The sequence below is a fragment of the Poecilia reticulata genome, chromosome 2, assembly GCF_904066995.2.
Source record: "Poecilia reticulata chromosome 2, P_reticulata-male-v2, whole genome shotgun sequence".
Classification (NCBI taxonomy): Eukaryota; Metazoa; Chordata; class Actinopteri; order Cyprinodontiformes; family Poeciliidae; genus Poecilia; species Poecilia reticulata.
The window spans coordinates 23,252,271-23,276,222 of NC_088831.1; the positions used below are offsets into that span (position 1 = coordinate 23,252,271).

At 37.5% G+C, this 23,952-nt stretch overlaps 1 protein-coding gene across 2 annotated transcripts in view; it reads right to left on the bottom strand.

The window, feature by feature from the left end:
• The window catches only part of itprid2 (ITPR interacting domain containing 2), a 41,228-nt gene extending 17,276 nt beyond the window's left edge, over positions 1-23,952 (bottom strand). Inside the window, exons 1-10 of one of the 2 annotated variants that reach the window (XM_008432928.3) lie at positions 23,733-23,952; positions 11,743-11,860; positions 11,240-11,386; positions 10,095-10,137; positions 8,794-8,843; positions 8,432-8,482; positions 4,073-4,112; positions 3,861-3,956; positions 2,836-2,983; positions 2,642-2,702 (exon numbers count right to left, since the gene is read on the bottom strand). In XM_008432928.3, coding sequence (XP_008431150.2) covers positions 2,642-2,702; positions 2,836-2,983; positions 3,861-3,956; positions 4,073-4,112; positions 8,432-8,482; positions 8,794-8,843; positions 10,095-10,137; positions 11,240-11,386; positions 11,743-11,809 — 703 coding nt within the window. In that variant the 5' untranslated portion in view covers positions 11,810-11,860; positions 23,733-23,952. The remainder of the gene's footprint in view (positions 1-2,641; positions 2,703-2,835; positions 2,984-3,860; positions 3,957-4,072; positions 4,113-8,431; positions 8,483-8,793; positions 8,844-10,094; positions 10,138-11,239; positions 11,387-11,742; positions 11,861-23,732) is intronic. The other variant, XM_008432937.3, reaches the window with a different exon arrangement.

A 23,952-nucleotide genomic window follows, 5' to 3' on the forward strand; every position in this document is an offset into this window, starting at 1 on the left:
CGCTCTTTCCTGAACAGGTCATTAAAAAAACGGTGCAGTCATTCAATAATTTAATTCTGGGACTTATGACTGGCTCCATTCACTCTTCTGTCATTTGCTACATTAAGTAAACATGTTTTGTTATTTGTCAGCCATGACAATCAGAGAACCAGATGAAGATACAAAAATAGCCACACCCATTCTGCTCTACCAGCTCGTTTGTTCGACAAATCCAGCAGTGAGGATTGACTGACCTTTGACCATCTGGACAAATCTGTACCCTGGAAGGTCTGTTTATAAGTGATACCGCAGGCCACTGATAAAAAGAGAAAGCTTTCTGAGCCAGCTTAACCACCTACACTGCATCATCACGCTGATAAGTCAGATTCATGTTCCTAGACATCTAAGGTTGTTGAGTGATTTAGAACCAGTGTGTCAAAAGATCATGAAATAAATGTGATAGAGTGGTTTCTATCAGACAAGATTGTGCTGCATCAGCTCCCAACAGCTGACCAGCTGCTTTGCAAGCTAATAAGACATCTACATTTTCAAGCACGTTTGCAAGAGCCAGCAACAAAAAAAAAGAAATTCTGAGGTCAAACTGGAAAAACTCACAGATTAATATTCAGGACCTTAGAATGCCACAAGGCAACGGCTGAGAGTTAAAAGCTGAACACTAATAAAAGCGAGCCAGACCGAAGCCATTTTTGGCAGATTTTGTTGCTGTTAACAGATGCACCTCACAGCTGGAGAGGCCGAGCTGGGATTTGTTTTCACAGCTGGAAATACTCCAATGAGATGCATAGCTCACGGGCTCGGCGGGCAGGACATTACGTTCAAAGAAAGAGACGGTGGTGTGGATTCTCAACCGTCCAGGACAAGACAATCCTACGGGCTTCAATAAAAGGCAACTGGACTTCTTATCTTTGTCCTTGAAAATAAGAAAACAAGTTCAACTACCATGTTCGTAATCCTTTAAAGAAATAACTCATTGTCTGCTGGACAAATATCACGCTAGTTTTCCCCATTAACATTTCCGCAGTAAAACTCTCCTTTAATGTTCTTAGGAACCTTTTTGAAATGCTCAAATAAAATACAATTTTGATGTTATTCTAATTTATGAAGATGCATCAGTATATTTATTCATTTTTGTCCATTATGGGATACATCTTTCTTTTACAACATGTGCTGCCACATAGGCTAGGAGCAAGCTTAAGTCCAGCTGCTTCCTTTTTCACATCTGGGCATCTTTGTTTTAGGATGCTAAAAGTTATAGACAGCAAAGTAACCAAATATTAAATATCAGAGAGACGAAAACTCATTTGACCAAAATCTTCTCTCTCTAGCAACCTTGATAGCATTAGCTCAAGTAAAGCTACACCTATGGTTTTTATGTGGGTCTAATTTAATACCAATGCTGAGGCACTAGGCTGGATAAGCAGCGACATATTTCAAAAAGAAGATCATTCTAGCTATGGCTAAAGCAACACTTGGCTGTAGATTTTAGAGATTCTGCCAAAACTATACCAAAAACAAATTAGCTCATGTTTTCTCTCACAATGTAAGTGAGATATGTAATTAACTTCTTCAGCTCACATTTGAAGTTAAACGGAAGCCGATTCAGCACAAATCCAGAAAGACATGATCCACAAAATGGCTTCTTTGTTTTGGTTTCACAAAAAACAGTGGGTGAGTACAATGTAGGCTTCTGGATCATCATCTCTAATCATCCATGGGTATCCTGTCCAGCCAGATGGATCACAAATGGAGTTTAAAAAAAATCTCAGCAAAAACTCTGGGTGCAAACAGAGCAGAAAAATCAGATATATTTTGCAAAACATCCATGTTCATGTTGAAAAGGCTTCAAAGAAAACATGCAGGACTTATAATTCATACCTAAAAAAATTCACAGCTACAAAAAAAAAAAAAAAAAAAAAAAAAAAATCACATTTTACTGCACTCATAAAAACAAGGAGCTAAAGTTGATGATGGTCTTGCTTAAACCAGAACCAAGAGGTATAAACTGCTCTAACTATGTTCTAGTTACCAAAGCAATTCAAATCTCCCCAAACATGAAGACTGATACAGACTCTTGTTTTGACACAAGACGGATGTTCTTGCCAAGTGTTTTTTTTTTAAGGGGCTAAACTGTAAATCTGTCAAGAAGAAGAGGATCAGCTGTGTGTGTGTGTGTGTGTGTGTGTGTGTGTGTGTGTGCTCAATTGGGGAGCCAATACCTCCATGTAGACCAAACTTCAAAAACAAAAAGAGGCCAGGATGTTAGGGGAGCAGGTTTGTGTGTGTGTGTGTGTGTGTGTGTGTGTGTGTGTGTGTGTGTGTGTGTGTGTGTGTGTGTGTGTGTGTGTGTGTGTGTTTGGGACAAACAGATCTTTGTGCTCTCTGGCAGTGTTGTCCAGGCAGTTGGCAGAACAGCTAAAAACACTGAAGGACCCCACAAAACCCCACAGTAGTACTGGGAACAAGACACGCACACACAGTCAATGCGCTTCACTTCCTCTGTCTACGGTTTCAGGACACAGAGCTCTGAAGCGCTCAGTGCAAACACCCACTAGCTGGGCAGTTCAGCTGCTAGAGATGTGCACAGTGAGCCCATAAACACTGAAGGGGACAGAGGAGTGCAGAAGGTGTTGGAGGTAAGTACTTGTTAGAGCATAGTTGGGGTTTTCCAGTTCCATGCGCTGCAGCTGAGCTCCTAGGTAGACCTGAAGGAGAGCCACAGAAAGCGACATCAACGGTTAACATTAATAACGCAGAAAAAACCTAAACTGCTATACAGGTGCATGGTTTCAAGTATTTTTTTGACACTACATGCTTCCAAGTTTAAATCAGCACTACCTTGATGTCAATGCCTCTCGCTGAAGACATGTTGTTGAAGAACCGTGGGGGAATTTTCGAGGACATGTCAGGTTCTTCTCGACCGAAACCCAGATTTAAAAGGATTTCCTCCGGGTCTTCCTCGTACAGGTCCAGCAACTCTGAAACACTGTTAATAGTCTGACTGTTAGCAACCCACCATGCGAAGTGGAAACATGGAGGACATCAAATCAATACGTTTATTGGTTGGTCTACTTAAAGGAAAATCTTTAAAACATGATCAAAAGTGATGATTTAAATCCATGTGCTGAAATACTTGCACATGCATTGCACATTTATGTCAGATCAGAACCTTCATTGTACATTCTTAGGATTTTGTGTGATAGACATGAAGAAGGGAATCATTTGAAGTGGAAAGGAAAATAAATAGTTTTTAAGAATGTACCGTGCATTTCTATTTAGTACCAATGCATCAGTAGTTTGTAAAAACATTTTTTGCTGCATTTTAAGCTGCTAAATCCTTTGCAGTATGTCTCCACCTGTTTTGCACATCGGGAGATTTACATCAAAAGCAAATGGAGTTTATTTGGAGTAAAAAAAACGGGGCTGGATAAAATTCAGAGAACAATTTACAAACTTTAAAAATCATGAACTGAATTCCTTTGAATTCCTAGTTATCTGCTGCTTTGTGTGTCATAAAATCTCAATAAAGCACACAAATGTTTGTGGTTGTGAAGTGATGAGATGTAAAAAAGTTAATTGCAAAAAAAATTTGGAGAAATCTGCAGGATTTATAAGAATCAACCCGAATTGCAGCTTAAAACTTAAAGGAACTTTTTGGAGATTGTTTGGCATGGACCCCTCCATTTGTTATAAATCAGGTCTAAATTTTGTCTTCAACCTCATTTAACGTATTTGAGTCCATGAGAGCCATTTATGTTAAGTAGCGTCAAGAGCACACTGCGTCTCCATTTTCTTCCACTTGAGACCACTTGTCTCCATCTTGGAGAAAACTCAGTGATTTAAGAGTAATGGGATGAACTGACCTGGATACAGTGCTGCTTTTCCCCGATCCTGTCGAGTTCATGCTTCTCCCTCTCTCTTTGTACTGAATCCTCTTCTGATCCGCCACGAAATCAAAACTACATAAAAACACAGAGCAACAAGGACGTACAACGAACTGTTAGAGCAAGAGGAGAGGCTGACCAACTAAACCTCACACACTGAATGATGAGGGTGAATAATAAAAACAACTCACCAGGCTTCAGGTTTATTATTTTTGGACTGAAGATGATTGGCTGCAGAAACAGAAATGTAAAAGAATCAGGAGTCAACAGAACCGACAGAATGATTTGCTGCAGCGAGGGAAGTGGTTTTGATGTCTTAGTGTTATTGGAGTAAATCTTGGTAAATTTGAGTTGAACTTTGAAAACCTGTTTTATGTAGAAAACCTGAGTTAAGGTTTGTATTAGCTAGTTAAGTATTTTGTATTTTGAACTAGCGGGTCGAATGCAACCCTCATCAAAAAACCGCTACTATGGCAACTTTCCCTTTGAAATCCATAAACAGTGGCAGTGCAGCAGCTCATCTCTGCCCCAGGTTGAAAACAGAAGAACTAGTGAGAGTTGTTTGTACCCGTTCTCTACGGGTCGGGTGGATCTGTCACCGTCTGCACTGTTACATGCTACCATGCTGTATCTTAGAAATCAACATCAAATTTAATAGAGTGCATTCTTTCTTCCCTACTGTGACACTGGATTATATAAAACAGTTTTTTTATGCTTAAGCACCATTTACTGTATTGTCTATGAGAACTTAAAGCCAAACTGCAGCATGAGTGATATTTTCATTTCCATAGAGCCTGTTGAGACCTGCAGGTGTGCCACCATCTCTCCGTTTCCCTTTCTGTTGAAATGGCCCATGTTTTCTTCTCCAGCAGACGGCTGGATTAAGGGGCAAATGATAAAGTTCAGCTGCATCTGGAAACTTGCTCACTCACTTCCATCTCGTCTACCCCAAACCATTTAATTTACTAATTCGCTGCCATCCCATTCAGTGACTAAGACTTTAATCTGTTCCAACCCCATTCTTATGTCGCTTGATGTCATTATGGTCAATTTGGATCTGTTCGTACATGACATCAACAGAGACTTTTTACTTCACACTGGACATTAGCTGCCTCAACAGAACTCACTTTGTGCACAATCGCAGCACTTACAGCCAGGACTTAATAACCTGAAGCACACAGAGAAACTTGCACTAACAGAAATCACAGACGCATTAAGATGGAAGTGGGCACGGTTACATATCAGTTCTTGGCTGGATGTTTTTTGTTTAGCTTATTTGGACCAACTGGCTGTTGAAACATAACTCAATATTGATAAAAACTGAAAATATTTAATTTCAGTCGCAAACTGGTCTCTAAATTAAATCCGAATGCTTTTTGCCAAACATAATAAACCTGCTTGACTTGTATTCCTCCATGTTGGTTTAGGTTTCAATTGCATCTGCTTAGAATCTTTGCAGTACTGTTTGATAGCAATAATTTCAAAGAACTTCATCAAAATCCTTTCTTTTGGCAATATAAAATAAAAAAAATTTGAACCAGAAACATTAATTGTATTTGCACTGGTCTATATTACATGTCTTTTTTTACTCTTCATTTCTTTAAACTTTGTTCCTTCAGCTCTAATCCATCACATATTTGGACTTTGGTGAATATCTTTTTTTCTCCCAAAAAGATATTCACTCATTTTGTTTTGGCATTTTAGATTAATGTATTTTTGCCTTAATATGTAGCTCAACTCTGAACAATGGATTGGAGTGTATAAAATGACATCCAAAAAATTAAAAAAGGAAAATATGTAATGTGTAATGATGTGTCTACACATAACAGATCACTTGGCAAAGAGACAATTTCATATTAAATCTCCAGGCACTTTATTTAATTTTTTTTTTTTGCTAGTGTCGCAATTGGATATAAAATTGTATTTTAGCACTAACAAGGTCATTTTCAAAGAACAATGAACTAAAAATTGGCATTAGACCATTAACATGTGCATGATGCATCTACAAGGTTATCCATCAGTTCTTAGCTGGATATTTTTTGAAGTTCTCAAAGACATGGCCTTTAGATACTAGTAAAATGTTGTAAATCACGTGTAGCTCTGCCATCCCTTAAACAAGGCCTGAACAGAAAATAAATAAAACCCAAGGAATGTGTTCAAAGTCTTTAGAAAGCACGGGTCGGTTACTAGTATTCTATTTTTTGTGTGTATTTTTTATAGATTAAAAAAAAATCTCTTTAAAAACACAGATCAGAACACTGTGATGCTCTGAATTCTTCTTAATGAGATTGTAGAGTGACTAGAGCACACATTTAGAAGATGGAGTAAAACCGTGCTTTCCCCTCCAGCATCTATTTCTGCATTCTGCTGGTCAGTTTTCTGAAAGTTGACTCCTAGACTTTTCTCTCACTTACAAGACTGACAATTTTAGCTGTTTTAAAACATCTACAGTTGCACAAAATACCAGTAGTCAGAGTTTGGTTAGTTGGAAACCTCACACTTTGATCTTTTTCCCATCAGGTCAGTAAATGCACCACACAAAGACATGCATGGTCACAGTAAGAATTACACTAGATGGTTTCACAGAGTAAAAGAAAACAAAAAGGCAAACTTCAAATTTAGCTACTTTTGAGGATCATATTACGCTTTAGCAAAAGCCCAAAATCTCCTTTTATTTTTGTTTTCCTAAATGGTTTGAATCTTTTCGTCACACTTCACTTCTGTTTGGACATTCAATTTAAAACAATACCACTGAAAAAGTATAAAAAATAAAATGCAACTTAGGGAAATAATTTGACATATGAAGACTTTTCTTTGGTGATCTGGGCTTCAAAAGAGCAAGAGAGAGAGAGCAGAGCTTCTTGGAGAAAACAAGAAGTTAAGTTCAGGGTCTAGAGTCTTTCTGCGATATCTGGGCTGGAAAAGAGTGAGAGAGAGAGCAGAGCTTCTTGCAGAAAACAAGAAGTTTAGGGTCTAGAGTCTTTCTGCGATAGACACAGAGACTACCTTTTTTTGTTTATGTAATAAAGCAGCCAGCGACATAAATCAAAGACTATTAAAAACATCAACTCCACATTCATTTTGTCTTTGTTTTTGTTCTCTCTCACACAGTGTAACATCACCTCTGCTACTATGCTGCACACATATGATGGGTCATGGCAAGAACCCACAAGTAATGAAGCTTATATGTTTACATTTTGACATGTCAGCGTTTCAAATTACAAATAAGAACCAGTGGCTCAAAACTTAGAAAAGCTGAATTTGAAATCCACAAAACAAAAAAGGCAAAACAAAAAATCTGATTGGTTCATCTTTACCATCAATCACTCACTGACCCATCTCTAATCTGTAAAAGTTCTAATATAGAAAAGCTTTGGAGAGGATTGTATATAAAGATTACACTAATACCACTAAATAAAACTAAATAAAACACTATTAATGCATTTCCACAGATTCTGCATTTATTACTGCCAACAACAACCTACTGAGGCTGCATTTATCGCTCTAAAATAGATTAAATTGATCGTTTTGAACTCATATGAGACCAGATAAATAGTTGTTGAACAATAGAAATGAGTTCTCAGATCTGTTGTTTCTTTACAGGATGTTTCAGATTAAATCTACATAAACTCAAACCAGCCAGTTTTTAGCCATCTTTCAGGACCAGAATCTCCTAGGTGGCCAACAAACCCACACGCAGCATCAACGTCAGGTCATTACAGCCCATTGTGCTTTTGCTCCTCTTAGCCTCATCGTATGTTTTCACAGCAGATTACAAGAATGACGAAGATACACACACTTTCAGAGGAGGGCCAGCCATGCATGTGGTGTCTTTCCACACTTCTAACCACTGTTGACTTTTCCTTCATGAAGAAACAGGACTGAGGAATTGAGTGCAGTCCCACAAGATGTTCTGTTTGTTCTGCTGGCGGCGTTTTGTTTGGAAGAGATCTGACCCTCCTTTAAACACCTTCACACACCAACGACCGACGTGTGTAAAGCTGAGTGTGTAATTGTTTTTGCCACAATATTTACACGCCGCAACTAATAAAGTGGAAATTTGCATTTATTAAAAGAAGGATGGCCCAAGAAGCCAATAAAAATACTCGCAAAGCTCTGAAACAACTAAATGTTTACAATTGTTCTAACTCGGCTTTCTAATTATTTAAATAACAGTTTACGACTATGTTTTAAGTTACATCTGGAATTATATTGTTTGACTTCTTGGACCCACTGCAGTCCTGAGGGACAATGCTAATGAAATCCAAAAGTTCTTGGGAAACATCTGAAGTAGTTTTATTTATTTTTTTAATCTGAAAGCTGACCAAAACATCAGACAACCACACAAAGTGAGGCAAGCATTTAACTCTCACTGCAGATTAAGGAACGGTGGTTATGATTTTTAACAGTTACAAAACAGCTACCCCTGCCATTTGGTATAAGAATTGATTTTTAAAATTATATTTTTAAATACAGAATTGGAGGAAACTGTTAACAATATGCAGACATTTCTAATCTGATTTGCATTGTTATTTTTCCTCTGAACTGACCTTCAGCTCCCAACGAAAGGTCATCTTCAAAGCTGCAGCCGATCTTCACTCCTGTTCACGCACACACACACCCGCAGAATAAATACAATGTGGTGAAGTTATGGAGCAGCTTCATTGCTATACAAGCACTCGACGTAAAGGGGCCATCTACTTTTTTTTTCTGCTACAGTTGTTTCTTGGGTAGTTATGAGAAGTCAGTGTATTACTAAAATGGTGAGAATAACCAGATTTTAGAGCAGGAAGAAGTTGTGAGTATCAGTTGTTTTTACATGATTAAATGTTGAAAGAGTTAAACTGTGTCAGAAGGGTGTTTCTTTGGGTTTCTTATGATATAATGAACCAAAAGAGAAAACATAAATTACCTTTGCTGGGAGAAGAACTTTGTTCATCCAGAGAGGCTCCAAGAGGAGTTCTGGACATGAAAAAAAGGACAGAGTTAAGTATAAATATAAATTAGAACCTGAATTCTAAACAGAACAATTTCAGAGACCATTAATACATAGGATACAGGATAAAAAGCTACTTGGCAAATGAGCTGCAATGCCAAGGTCAGTGGATGCAAGGCAGCCTCACTGCGCTTAGCGCCTGTCATGCTATGTCTAATCCATGTAAAGCATTTGTCAAACAGTGTCCAGGCAATCAAGTTTTACTGTCTGCCATAAATAACCTCTGCTGCCTGTCAGGATGGGAAAAAATATCCAAGACTTGGGTTAAATTTAAATGTGACGTTTGTAAAGACTGCATTTTTGATCATCTGCCAGCAAAACTAGTTTACCCGGCTTAACTATTTAACAGAATTAGTTACTTCAAGCTGCTGGTTGCTGAGAGCACTGAGCGGTTGCACGAACTGCACCTCTTATCAATGGGGCAAACTTTATGTCACCATTAAACACACACATACACGCACGGCAAGGGTTGTGTAACTTGTGTAACAACGCACAGCTGCAGAATATGGAAATTTGTCCCACTCTCCATGTTCAGCCATGCCAGCTTTGGGCTCCTACAGCCAATGCCACAGTAACCAGACTGTGCTGCAGGCAGGGATGTCGTGTCATGTCTATCGGAGCGCTGTGGAGGGCTCTGAGTGGCAGTGGCTGAAACCGTGTGAGCGCATGATAACAATGTTGACTCAGCAGGAGGAACCCCTCCTCTGTTTACTCTCCCTTTCTTTTTCTGCCTCTCTTTCCGTCTTCTGTCGGGTTCTTCCTTTCTCCCTTTGCCTCATAGCTCTTCCCTAAAGATCATGTGCTTTATCTCTAGGCGTTGGTCTCCTCCTTATGTGCGTTTCTTTTTCCTGAAGTTCTGCCTGTTGTATGCCTAGGCGTTGGCTTTATGTCGATCCAAAGTCAGCAGCTAATAAACCGCACACCATGAGAAAAAATAAATAGTCTAATGAATAACAAAAACACTTAGGAGAAATGCCACTCAACCAGTTAGTTGAGATGTGAAAGGTCGTCCAGGACAAATCTTACATTTTGATTCAGTAATTGAGCAGTTTTCACACAGCATTCATGGAAGTCGTCTCAATTATTTACCAACTTCTACGATAATTGTCTTGCAATTTTTGTAACTTTGTAAAGTAAAAAGTGTGTTTGACACTTCATAAACAACCTAAACCAGAACAATAAAAAAAAAAACACTTCTAAGTGAGTGAATACTTTACCTGCAGTCAATCAGCCAGTTTGCAATCTTGCTAGGAACTTGTCCTGGCAGAAAGACATATGTTAGAACGTTGGTGCAATAATTCAGCAGATGTTTTGCAGGGATTACAACCCTCTATTAATATAATGCTCCAATTCCAGTATGCAATGTTTTAGTCCTGAAATCGTAAATCATCAGAGTGGTCACAGGTTGTAATTTCTGCATTAGACACATCATAATTCACACACATTTTTCTGTTTAGTTATTTGCGTTGAGAAAAACTATTTCCTACATTTCCTACACTTTTTGTCTATGTGATTTGGCAATAATATTACTGCAAACACGTAACATACCTTAGGAAGGTCCGACATTCAAGCCACGAGCATTAGAGTTACTGGCAGGAGGTTACATCAGCAGACAATAGCCAGCAGGTTTTAGGGTTAGTGACCTCAAGATATCGATCTTTTCTCTAAAGCAGCTTTAACATTTGTTGTTTTTGCCTGTTTACCGTTTAGATGAGACTCTCTTTCCTATTACCACTTCCTAATTTTTAAACATCAATATCCATTTACTTTAACCTCCTCTTACAACCTTCTCCATATTTCAAAAGTAAGCACTACATACTGGTCGGTGTCATCTCCATACATCAGATAAACAGGACGTCACAGATTACTGTTAAATATTAGCAGGTTGATGGGTTTAAGCAAGGAAATAATAAAAATGTATATTTTACTAGGTTTTTAAAGAAATGTTTGGAGTGCCAAGAAATGTGACTCTTAGCACCTCACATGTGCTAAGAGTTAATTTAAAAACTCAGTATTTAAAACAACTGTTGCTACATTATGCTTGTGCTAAAAACTATTTAGTTCCAATAAGATATGACGGTGCTGTATTCGGCAATCGACTTTCTTATCTTACTGCTGGATATGTTAAAGTTTTCCCGTTCACTTCAATTCAGTGGGAATCAATACAGCAGAAACTTCATGCATTTGAAGACACTGATATGATTATTTCCAGCACAATACACCTACAGTTTAGAACAATTTATTTTGGCTTTTATGAGGATAACTCTTTTGCTAACATTTTAAGTGGAAGTGGTTCAATATTTCTTCCCCAAACATGATTGTTACACATCTTAGCGCTGCTGACACTTGAGCTCAGTCTAACCTGGTTCTTGGGTCTGTCCAGTCCCATTACTTTGGATCTGCTGGGCGTCAGAGCAGTCTGGTTTTGACCCTTGCCCAAAGGAGTCCCTGCTTCTGGCCCAGGCTTGGCGGCGCTCATTGGCGATTGTGGCGGGCCCCACAGTGGGATCTGAGAATCAATCAAAGAAAAGAGACAAGCCTGTCTGAATGCCACGATGTTGTCTGTCAGGTTTGGCAGCTAGTCAAACGAAAACGGAGTGAGTTTAAACTTGCAAAGCCTCTGAGTCTGGATAAGTGACAATAGCTTTTAAACTGATGTCGTTACTGCCAATCAGGTTGATAATAAACAACCGAGATATGACAAAGTGCTCAGGCATCCATCTAGTATGTGCCAAACAACATTAAATGTGAAGATTTTTGTTAACCTGCACATCTGTTAAATATATAGTCAAGTATTTCAAGTACTTTCCAGCTCTCTGTTAACTTATTTCAGCAGTTTAAGTTTGGCAAAGTGGATAAATGTACCTGGAACAGCGGTGGTTTGTCTGTCAAGAACGCCGACGTCCATTTTGGTGTGTGTTGTTTTTGTCATTCAGTCAGAGGACTGATGACTCTGCAGCAACATCTGCAACAGGTGGCATGACTGTGGAAAAGAAAAGTACTTACTGGTTATTTAAGTAGAGGAAAAAAACAAAACTGAAATTATAAGAGAAGCACCAAGAAATCACGATTTCTTGGTGCTTCTCGATTCTGGTCAGCAGAAACTGCCCGATTCTGCTGACCAGAATCGGGCAGTTCCCAGCTTGACTGGACCAGAATATGTAATTTTTGAAAATACAATCTTTTCTGATCAGTGAACCAACAATTAACAGGTCATGCTGATAACAACACCTTTACTGTCTTCATCTCTCAGATGTTATCAAGTGGGAATTAAGTAACCAATGAGCTGTTGAAATGAATTCAGGAGAACCACAAAGCTGTACAAAGTTAAAAAGAAACTGTATTTTCTACAGAAACATGTCGGCTCTTTACTCTTGCTGCAGGCAGCGTGACTTAGCAAAGGACTAAGTCACGCCGCCTTAAGCAGATAACAGGAAGGCTAAACATCTTAAGGTGCTCCGCTTTATTGTTTTGAGCTTTCATCTGTCGGTTAAGGAATGATGTTGATTTGGAAATGTCAGCAGAATTTCTGGCATTTTTGCGTTAAAGGTCAACATTCTCCAGTGAATACAGTCAGTGACTAAGGTTCGTGGTGATACAAGCAAACCGTGCCACATGTGTTAATTGCAAATATAAATGGATATATAAATGGATAAAAACTGCTCAAAATGTGCACTCTGTTATTTTTGTCTTTGTTTAAGATGAGAGAAAACGGTTTTAGAGACTTTCACACAGTGTGACGTCACCTCTGCTCTAAACTCAGAATTGGCAAAACAAAGATTTACAAAAAAAACAAGATCTGAAATCAAACTCAACTCTGATCAATTCATTTTTAGAAACCATTATATTCAACAGCATGTGTTAAAATTTTTAAACCCAAATTCAGACACAATGATCCATTTTTAAGCTCTATGTAGTTGAAATGAATAAAAGAAAAATCTAAATCTGAAAAAAACTCACTGTCAAACATTTTTTACATCACAAGTATCAAATTACTGTAAGTCAGCGAAATGAGCGAGACAGGAGGGAGAAAAATACAGATGCTTTGTGGGGAGATGTGGCTGAGAGGTGTCTTATTATTAATGACCCTCCAGGAGATCGGTTGAGATTACAGACACAACCACACAAAGCGGCAACAGTGAAACACTCGGGCCTTCCTGTACACAACATCCACATCTGAAAACCGAGAGCATTGGGCAAATCCACCAGCATCGAGCAGGACAAACTGTTACAAGCATTTCGATTTAAGGCCACCAGACACGTTTCCCATATGATTTTATAACCTTGTTTAAAAATCCAACATCTGCATAAATACAGCGTGTGATTAATTTTGTTAGCTGATGCTACATTGGCAGTAAAACAAAGAAGATCTCAGAGAGGTCAGGGCATCTTTGTGGTTGAGATTTTGAAACCAAATGAGGATGCAAAGTCTCCCTTTAGCTTCCAGTTGCATATAAAAAGCAAATAAAAAGCAATAGAAATAGTTGGCAATCAAATCCCTACACAGTCACATAAATAAAGCAAGCAGATAATGCAAACGGCTCTCATTAATTCTACCTAAATGTTATAACTCTAATTTATTTAGAAAACAGAATTTGTTGCTCATCAAGCACAGCCAGATGAGGTGACATGAGGAAATAAAGTAGCTTAAAGTACGCCCAGCCAAAAAAAGCCTTATGTTCAATCCTTTCTAGCAAACTACATAAACACAGATCAGCTGACAGCCGATCTGTGTTTACGTACAACTTTTTGCCTGCTTGGTCCGCTACCTCCCACCTTGAAGGAAAAGCAGGACTTTTATCTTATGTTGATTTACAGATAACAGTTACTTTTTATGCCAAAAAATATGGTTAGGCTGCCATTAAAGGACATGCAAATTTACACTCAGATGAGCTTGGGAAATCTCTGTTAAAGTTAAACTGAAAAAACTGCAATTGTGATACAATTTCAGATATTTAACAAAGTGTTTTTAAATCATGAGTTACTTACTTAAACTCAACATTAAAACACAATGACCTCTGATGTTTGTGAATGACAATTTGTGGAAAATGTGTTGTTAGCAATAGCTACCAAAGCTGGAGGCCAGAAAGAATAGGAAAAAAAATATTAACAACTCATTAACAGCTGATGTTAATGAGTTTTATGAGATAAATAATCATTTGCAACACACTTTCCATTAACAACAGAATAAGCTGAGGAACAATAAAAGGTCAATATAATGAAGCAGCAAATGAAAAAGTCTTTTCTAGCCACACTGACTCAAACTTCAGACCGAAGCCAACGTTTTTAAAATCAAGAACTGAGACTAATTAGGTTAGAAGAACCTGTGCTTTTATCAGCACCATGTGGGAAACAACTCCAGTGTCCCACAGAAACTGAAAAGTGACACTCAAATGCTAGTGGAGAAGTAATTCATTAGAAACTTTGTTTCACAGGCAGCAGTTCACAAGAAATCTGACAGTATACCTACAACTCAGGAGCGCTTTGGAGGAAGTAAAGCCACGCAGAGAGATGGGAAAATCACCTTCTGAAAGGAATGAGCATAATAACCAACGGTTAAAACTTGGCACAATGTCGGGGCTCTAAAAACTATGAGGATGTTGTGACTGACATCGTCAAAGGACGCAGCATCAAAGGAAGAGTTTACATAAAATAAAAATAAAAAATGATGGAACTTCCTTGATTTGCTTATCATTTATCAACTTCACACACACACCGTCTTACCAAAACCAGGCTAAAGCGAAACTAGGAGCTATTAAAGCCATCATCTGCTATACCTGCCTTGCAGGGAGCCAATGCCCAGCTCCAGAAATCATTGGGTGAGAGGCAGGGCACACTCTGCACAGGTCACCAGTCCAGTATAGAAACATGCAGGACAAACAACCCTGCACACAAACACCTCAGGACAATTTAGAGAGACCAGCTGACCCAACAGTCATGCAGCACAGCAACACTGCAGCCAACTGCTTCAACGGGCTGCAAAGCGTGCTTGCAGATCACCCTGTAAACATGGTGGTTGCAGTATCATGCTGTCGCCATGTTTTATCTTTACCAAGAACAAAGAAGTTGGTCAGAGTCGATGGAAGGACAGATAAAGTTGAAATAACCGAGTTTGGGGTAGAAGCTCCTCTTCCAGTAATACAACAACCATAAAAAAATCCATCCAGAGCTACAGCAGGATGGTTTAGGTCAAAGCATAAATCCAGTTTCGAGAAGATTTTCCACAAAGCTCATTCATAAACCGTAATGAAAACTGCAATGTCCCCTAGAAGGGACATGAGAAAAATCACACAGGATGGGATGATAATTAATGGGCTTCTCTTTTAATTGCATAATAAATCATTGTGGCAGAGATGTCTAATTTTTCCATGCCATTTCTAACTTATACAAGTTTTTGCAAAAAGGATTTAGCTTGGGCTCATTTCTTTTTGTAGACACAATGCGTGGGTATGTTTATGAACATCCAGACCTAAAAATCTGAATTCAAATTCAGAAACACTTTATTGATCCCAAAGGGAAATTAAATATTGCTGCAACTTATATGAATTCAGTTTCTCTCTAAAATGAACCACAAGAGAAAAGAAAAAGGACATAAGATGGAGCTCATCTTACGACACGGTTTTATGAATGATAATTTCTGGAAATTACAAGCAATATATTTTGCTTGAAACAAAATGTATTGCTTGCGTAAACTGGAACATGAGGCTAATTCTAGGTTTTCATTTTGTAACTAAACCCTGTCGATGATAGGCAAACAACTACTGTGTTAAAACTCATAGGACAGAATAGTTCCTACTTCACAAGGATATTTGTTCAAACTGCAATAAATTTTGTATTTTACAGGCTCAGACATTGCCAACGCTCTGCAGCTCTTCCTTTTCGCAGCACAGAAAAGAAAAAAAGGAAATTATGCGTGAATGTTCTGCCAATGTGCTCATGTAACCCACCGGACATAAGACGGGAACTCAATCAGCCAGTGTCATTAACCGTGGAAGATGAAGGGAAATGTGATGGAGTGAAAGAACGAAAGAAGAGAAAGGAGATGAAGATGGCTAGAGCCAGAGGAGGGTGCAGCCAAATCTGAATGAGAACGTGTGAAACAGGAAGTGTGTGTTTAGAGAGAACAGGATAACTTCCTGTCCGAGAGAAAGAGAGATGGTGAGGGATATAAGAGAGGGATGCATTTATTTTTAGAGCTCTGCTGAAAATGCAAAACAAACTAGATAGGAGGAAAACAACAACAGTCTGACAGGCTGCATGATGAAATCTGATGAATCAGGTTTAATAATAGTTTCATGGCTGTTTATCTCCCCATCAGCAGCAGCAGCTTTTACACTAAGAAACTAAATTAAACTCATGTTCATTTCAAGATCACAAAGAAGTAAAGCACAGGAACACAAAAAAAATCTATTAAAACAACAAGGTGTTCGGCATGACAACTAAAAGCCAGTTGTGAAATGGAGCAGTCTCCTTCCTCACATTTTATTCAATTTAAACAACCTAAAATTAAGAGATTAGCTAAGTTAATTTACTATTTTTATGAGTAACACTGAAAGTCTGCTGGACCTGTATCAATGAATAACTCAAGAAAACATATCTAAATATCAAAAGGTTACAATTGTCTACTTTTGGCAAAAAATGTTTTTATACAGCCCATTTTTTGTTGTCTTGCACACACAAACAGAGAATCCAGGAACTAGACTGCAAATTTACAAGACATTCTGTGCAGCCGCCTTTCCACTAAAACATATTTCAAATTGCTTGGCAAAGTACCAAACAATTTGCCTAAACATTTTTACAAAAGTTTCAAGTACAGCCAAAAAAACATATTGACTAAATAAAAAATGCGTTTAACAACTTAAAGGATTTAGTTTAATTCTTGTCTGAGATTAGAATAAGCACTCACTTTACTGGTGTAAATTTCCTGCACCAAAAATCCACACCCAAATGCTTCCACAATGTTGACTAGTCCTGCAGCTCCTGAGAATTTCAGCTCATTCAAACGATTCGGCTTCCGGGAAATTCGCATGAACTGTGTAATTAGGCCCTCCTATAATATTTTCATTGGACTCAACTTCAACTTGATTGTTCCATAACAATAACTTTATTTCCTCTCTTTAACTTTGTGTGTGTGTGTGAACATCTTGGTGCATGTGCCACTTTTCTCTTAACATGATGTTCTTGCCGTAAACATTTTAAACTGGATTTTCTTAAATTGTTTTTTTGCAAGACATCCTTCTAGTCATTTATAATAAATGTGGCACCATCACAGACATGCTCGAAATTCTTTAGCATCTTGTTTTGTTTTTTTGCAGAATTTCCCTTTTATAAAGATAAATTACTATTCTGTGTAAAAATAATTAACCAAACAACAAATTAAAACAATCAAGGTTTTCTTTTAGCAAACAACAACTAACAACATATCATTATGGCTGTAAATTTGAACATTGACACCCATTTCAAATGCTTAGAAGTGAATCGGTGACATCTTGAATCAATACTGATCCCTCCTGCTTGTGCTAATTATACAGATTGAGCAAATATAGCTGGATGGACACTAAGCTCTCTGAAAATGGTTTTGGTAGATTTCTAGCCGGATGGCAATTAAAACCTCAGAAAGCCTGTTTGCGGAGCAAAAACCCGTATTTTTGCTCTGCATCACCGGAAGATCAGACTGATTTGGTGTCACTTGAAACTGATATTCATCTCCTTGGCAATCACCTGCCTCCCTTTTTTTCTGCATTCACTGCCTCCCCTGTAATGTTTATGGTGTTGCATACAAAACACCAAAGCAAACATCAATACATAAATATCCAAGAAGGAAAGATGTTTTTTTAATATATATATTATTTTCAAATTTATACAAAAAAAATTACTGTTAAAGCAAAAACGAAACAAAAAAAACATTTCTAAAAGGTTCCAGACGTGATCTCAAAAAGCTCATTTCACAAAGCAGGTCTTGATGCTCAAATCTGATTTTTAAAAAAAAAATCTGATTCATGTTTAGATTGTAGTCAATCATACTACAAACTAAATGCTACCGCAATCAGACTTCTGTGTATATGAGAACTAAAAAAGACAAATTTCAGCGTTTAATTATTTTTTTCTTATTTATACTCCAACTCGATTGTCAAACTTCCCTTTTTTTGAGTATTATTCATCTTTGTTTGTCACTATACTAGTTTATTTTTATTATGCCAAATTAATCATTGGAGCAGTTGAATAACAATACTGATCAATTTTAGCATTTGTTCAACAAGAAAAGCTTACAGTGACAGTTTTTATCATCCCATAGAAATCAGTCGGCGGATTGATATTTTGACACAGATGAGAATAATGATTGGTTTATGAATATTACTACAGCTTAAGCAGATCTCTTGCATAACGGTGTTATTAATAAAAAGAGAGATAATAAATAGTTATAAATGTAGATGTTACTCATGAAAATATGAGACTGTTCTTAAGTAACTCTAAATCTGTGTTACAAGCTTGTTCAATAAACTATTTGAAATGTGAGGATTTTCTGGGCATTCTCTGTTTTAGTTCACTGTAAACCGGGTGTCACTGTGAGAAGAGGATGGCCCCATTAATGGCACAAATATCCAGCCGAGATGTTAAGTCAGCCTGTCGTCTTTGACAGAAGCCAGGCTCAAGAGTTCGGCTCTGCCCAAACATTATACCATCAATGGAGTCCGGCTCAGCGTTGCAGCAGAGGACCGGCGGGCGCACAAAGACTCAGCTTCCATTAAGAACTGATGGTGATATTTATATGGATGTAAAGTGACTGAAATTATTAACAACAGAAGTTCAAATGCAACTGCTTAATAAAAAAATAAAAAATCATACTAGACATGACCCGGGTTTTTCCATTTCATTCTTAAGATCATTGTCACTCAGTGTTATAGATGCATTGTGTAGCATAAAAAAAATAACTCAAAATGTGTAACTGCTTAACTCTTCTATCTCGTTTCCAAAGACAAAAATCTGATGGTGACAAACCAGTTAGGTTCTCCTACCTGAGAGACGCTCTAGATGCAAGATTATTTATTTAGTCGATGGGGAAAACAGATGAAGCGCACGCACGGTTGCATTTACCGTCTTGATCAGGTAAGTGAGCGGTCAAGATCATCTTTCGGGGTCTGATTCAAAGCAAATATTTACTATTCCAATGACTATGTTGATTTTTCAGGCATGCATAAGTACTGCCAGTACAATTGCTTTGGAAAAATCATTTAATCATTAAACAGAATGACCATTTCTTACAAATCAGCTAATTGAAAACATTTACGGTTGGATTTATTCATGCTAAAAATAAAAAAAATAAAAAATAAAAAAAGACATTCCGCTAAATTATTTTACTTTAATCCATTTCTAAAATCCATTATAGTTTAAATATTTATTTTTCCATTTCAGAATATAGATATTAGTTTGTTTGTTTTTTATTTATTTTTGTATATTTTTCCTATTCCAACAAACTTCATTTTGACGTAAAGTTTGAACGTGAATAAAGTTGGCGTTTCACTCCGTCAGCTACATTTATGTCCCTCAACATGTCACATAAAAACAAAAGGTATGTCGTTTTCATCTTTTTTCACCATCAAGCAGACAGTAGCAACATTTCAGAGGAAATTACAGAAAATATTTTCTAACTCAGGTTAGTCGTGACTTTAATTTTCCTTCTTAATTGTACAAAACAAGTTTCTCCTTTCAACACAAGTTGGCTGAAATTTAATCATCTGTCTTGTAAACATATCTACTATAATTACAAACACCAGTTTTCTTGTTCTGGCCTGTTTATGCTCTGTTGCCTAAAAAAAAAAAAGTTCCCAAAAATAGGCAGAAATGTTAAACCCAGCTTTGAAAATCAGCAGACAAAATCCAAACACACTCAGAAGAGGCCCAATAATTAGCAAAAGAAAAATGGATCCATTTTGACAGTCAATTCATCACATCCAGACTAATCCTGCAGAAATAAGAAACTCCCATACTATTTCTGCAGAAACAAGAAACTATTTGTGGTTGCAGGTTTGGCATGTAACAAACTTAGGTATTTCTTTTAGCGTTTGCATTGTAAACGCTTTTTCAAATTTTATAATAAATCACTAAATGTATAAAGAAATGAACAGTTTCAAGCTGCCGTCACACTGTTTATCTCATATGTATACGATTTGAACGTGAAGCAAAAAGCCACATTTTGCTAAATATTAACTTCAGTCATGTATGTGTAGGTCAATGGATAGTTTGCCGTGTCTTTGTCGTGAAGGGTGGTTATGCATTAGGATAAATGACAGATTTACAGTCTTCAGATTAAAGTATTTTACACAGTAGACTGTGTTACATTTTCTCTTTTTCCATGCTTGACCATCTGTACATGAAATATTTCACCAAGTGGCCAAATAGCTATTTGTTAAATCAATCCTAACACAAGTTCAACGTCCCTGTCACATCAACTGCTAAAAGGTTTTAGCATACAGAGGTGAATAAACCCTCACCAGCGCAGAAAGAACGTTTGATTAGTGTCTGAAATTAAGGAACATTGTAATCGAGGCGACATTTCACAGCAGTTGAATTTACGTACTCAGACATTTCAAATACAGTACCAAGTACTACAGATAACAGTTTACTTGACAAAGCACCGTGTGTGCACCGACTGTCATGGAGAGTAACAACTTTTTGGCCTCTGGAAACAGTTTTATATGCCTATAAAACAGATATTAGTCGTGAAAACGTTCTATTGGTTAATGACAATGTCATGCCGCTTCGGTTTTTCACTGAGCTGAACATCCTGTGAGCATCAGCCGTATATCACTCACTGCTTCAGAAATGTGTATGCTTACTGATCTGATAATAGAGTGGTTTTTACATTGACTTTCGGTTGCACTTTGAAAGTGAAAACCAAGCGCAAATGGCACCAATTTGTGTGACATTTAAATAATTAGTAGAAATAAGTTAAATGGGAGCAGCATCTCATCAAAAATGTTTTACATTTTTAATTGTTAAAAATCACATTTTGTTTTCCTTTCACACACAAATCGACTATGTTAACATTCACTGACATTTGGTTTAAAAAATCTATACATAATGAATAAAATTAAAATAGAAATGTAAAAATAAAAATAAAAAAACAGCAAACTGTATTGAGTTTACTTCTTCCGTATGTTTATCTCAGACAGTTTTACTGTTAGTCGATTCCCATAAAAACCGTTCCAGCTGCTGTAACCTTCAGAAACGTTGCTAAACAAATACAGCTCCATCGATAAGCCGTCATGTGAAAGCCGTCTCCATTACACAGACAACACAAATATACGTTTAATAAACATTCATGTTCAGATCAGGTTTAGCGGTGGAAAAGGAAGTTACTTCAATAAAAAAAACAACAACCAGCCAGCAGTACATCGCCACAACCACAGCTATGCACCCGGCTCATTTCCTTAAGTTCTTTACTTTAAAGCAGGTATTTCATCTGAGGTTTTCCATCGTTTGCTTTTTTCCTGTGCGGCAGCAAATTAAAAGTCGTACCAATTTCCTTCACCCAGTTTGTGGTTATCAGGAGACACTAATCAAACAACCTCACTGTAACATTATGAGCAAGGTAATTACAATATCTTTTTTTAAGTAGTTAGAACTCAGAGCACACTAAAAAAAGCTACAATTGTCTTTGGAGATACCTCCTGCATGTTAACTTTGTGATTCAAAGCATTCTTGAGCCTTCGGGCTCTCGGAAGCTCCCAGCTGAAAAATCTACTTAAAAAAAAAAATGTGTGTGTGTGTATATATATATATGTATATACACATACACACACACAGTACAGACCAAAAGTTTTGACACACCTACTCATTCAATGAGTTTCCTGTATTTTCATGACTATTGACATTGTAGATTCACACTGAAGGCATCAAAACTATGAATTAACACATGTGGAAATATGTACTAAACAAAAAAGTGTAAAACAACTGAAAATACCCAGTATATTCTAGTTTCTTCAAAGTAGCAACCTTTAGCTGTGATTACTGCTTTGTACACACTCTGCATTCTCTTGAGTTTCAAGAGGTAGTCACCTGAAATGGTTTTCACTTTACAGGTTGTGCCCTGTCAGGTTAATAAGTGGGATTCCTTGCCTTATAAATGGGGTTGGGACCATCAGTTGTGTTGTGCAGATGTCAGGTGGACACACAGCTGATAGTCCTACTGAATAGTGTTAGAATTTGTATTATGGCAAAACAAAAGCAGCTAAGTAAAGAAAAACAAGTGGCCATCATTACTTTAAGAAATGAAGGTCAGTCAGTCTGAAAAATTGGGAAAACTTTGAAAGTGTCCCCAAGTGCAGTTGCAAAAACCATTAAGCGCTACAAAGAAACTGGCTCATGTGTGGACCGCCCCAGGAAAGGAAGACCAAGAGTCGCCTCTGCTGCGGAGGATAAGTTCATCCGAGTCACCAGCCTCAGAGATTGGACTCAAATAAAGATCCAGGACAGAAACAAAGACAATGTAGTTTGAGAGAGACACGAGTAGAGTGCTGCACAATGCTAACACACCCGTCATTAACAAGTACAAGCCTCAATGCAAAGCAGTTGGGTTTTGGAAACAGAAGATTTGTAAGTTTTCTCCACCATGCTTAGTTGGAATGACAAAGGAAACTACAAGAAAAAATTATCAACAAGTAATATCAAAACAGAAATGAAGCAAGTCAATGTTAGCCTAGCTTCACATACGGCCCAAGGTTCGAAAAGATTCTCAGTAAAGGGATCTTTGCTTTCAATGAGAACGTTGTGTAGGGGGTTAAATACTAAATCAAAAAAGTCCTTTAAAATACAGATGAGCAAAGTTAAGAGCAGAAATGTATCGGAAATATTTGAGTTTATTAGGTTGAACTCCATTATAATTTAAAAAAACAAAAAAACAAAAAGGATGGTTTCTTCTTTTTATGGGTGATACTTAAAAATGGATGACAGTTTTTCTTTTTTTTTTTAGGAACTTTATAAAAATAACAAAAGTCTCATTAAATTTTTATTATTTTTCAATTCAACTGTTAAATGAATTCAATCAATCACATTTTTAGATGCACTAAAGTTCAAGAATGTGTTTACGTTTTAAGCCGTGAAAGGAATATGGAGTTTGAAAATGTAAAAATACTTGTCTTAAAAATTCACCAGCCCTTTTAGCTAGTAATCTACATTTGTGCAGTCAGAGCCTCAAATAAAAATCTTTACACAAAATAAAGGTCGAGCTCTGAGCTGAGCTCTTACATTAAATACAAACATGACTGAAAACATAGAAATGTAGGAATTTCGGTCAGTAGAAATCAACACGTCAAGTGTTTCATTCCAGAGTTAAATCACCTGAGATGTAGATTAATTTGAACTATTTTCTCACATTTTCTTTAAAAATCTTTCACAATATTTCTCTAAGGTTATATTTGTGGGTATTGCACAAATGTTATCTGTTAAATTTATCCAATAAACCTCTTCAAACTCTGTCTATATGCATTAAAACTGTGCTACGCAGCAGAGTTTGCACTTAAGAGGAAGAGTCCCATGTGTCAGCATGCATTCTGAAGTTGAGCCATCCAGCCTGTTAGTCAACACTTCACATGTAACTATTAACACAGAAACACCACAACTCGCTCAAACAAAGTCTCTTTACAACTATCAATCTTTCTTCAGTTCACATTTTCACGACATGCACAGCCTCTGTGAATATTAAACTAACTTTTCTCCTAACTGTGTCAGCCCAACCTGCTGCTCAGCCCTGGCTCGAAGGACTCGCTGACAGCAGCCGCAGTTTAAAACTCTCCACACATACACATACACAAACACCCGGCGTGGAGCCATGTAGACAAGCTCCGGTTACTCACCGTCACGTTTCTCCACAGTTCAATCGAGTCTGAGCCCAAACTGTCAGAAGTGTCCAAACTTTTCTAAAAAACACTCCAACATTCCTGCTTCCGCTTCCTGAAACCAGCTGAGGCAACAGAAGCAGCGGCAACATGCAGAGAGGTGGAGGAGGAGGAGAAGAAGGAGGGAGAGAGGAGGCGTGTCCTTTGGGCGCTGCCGCGGGGAAACGCTGACCCCTGC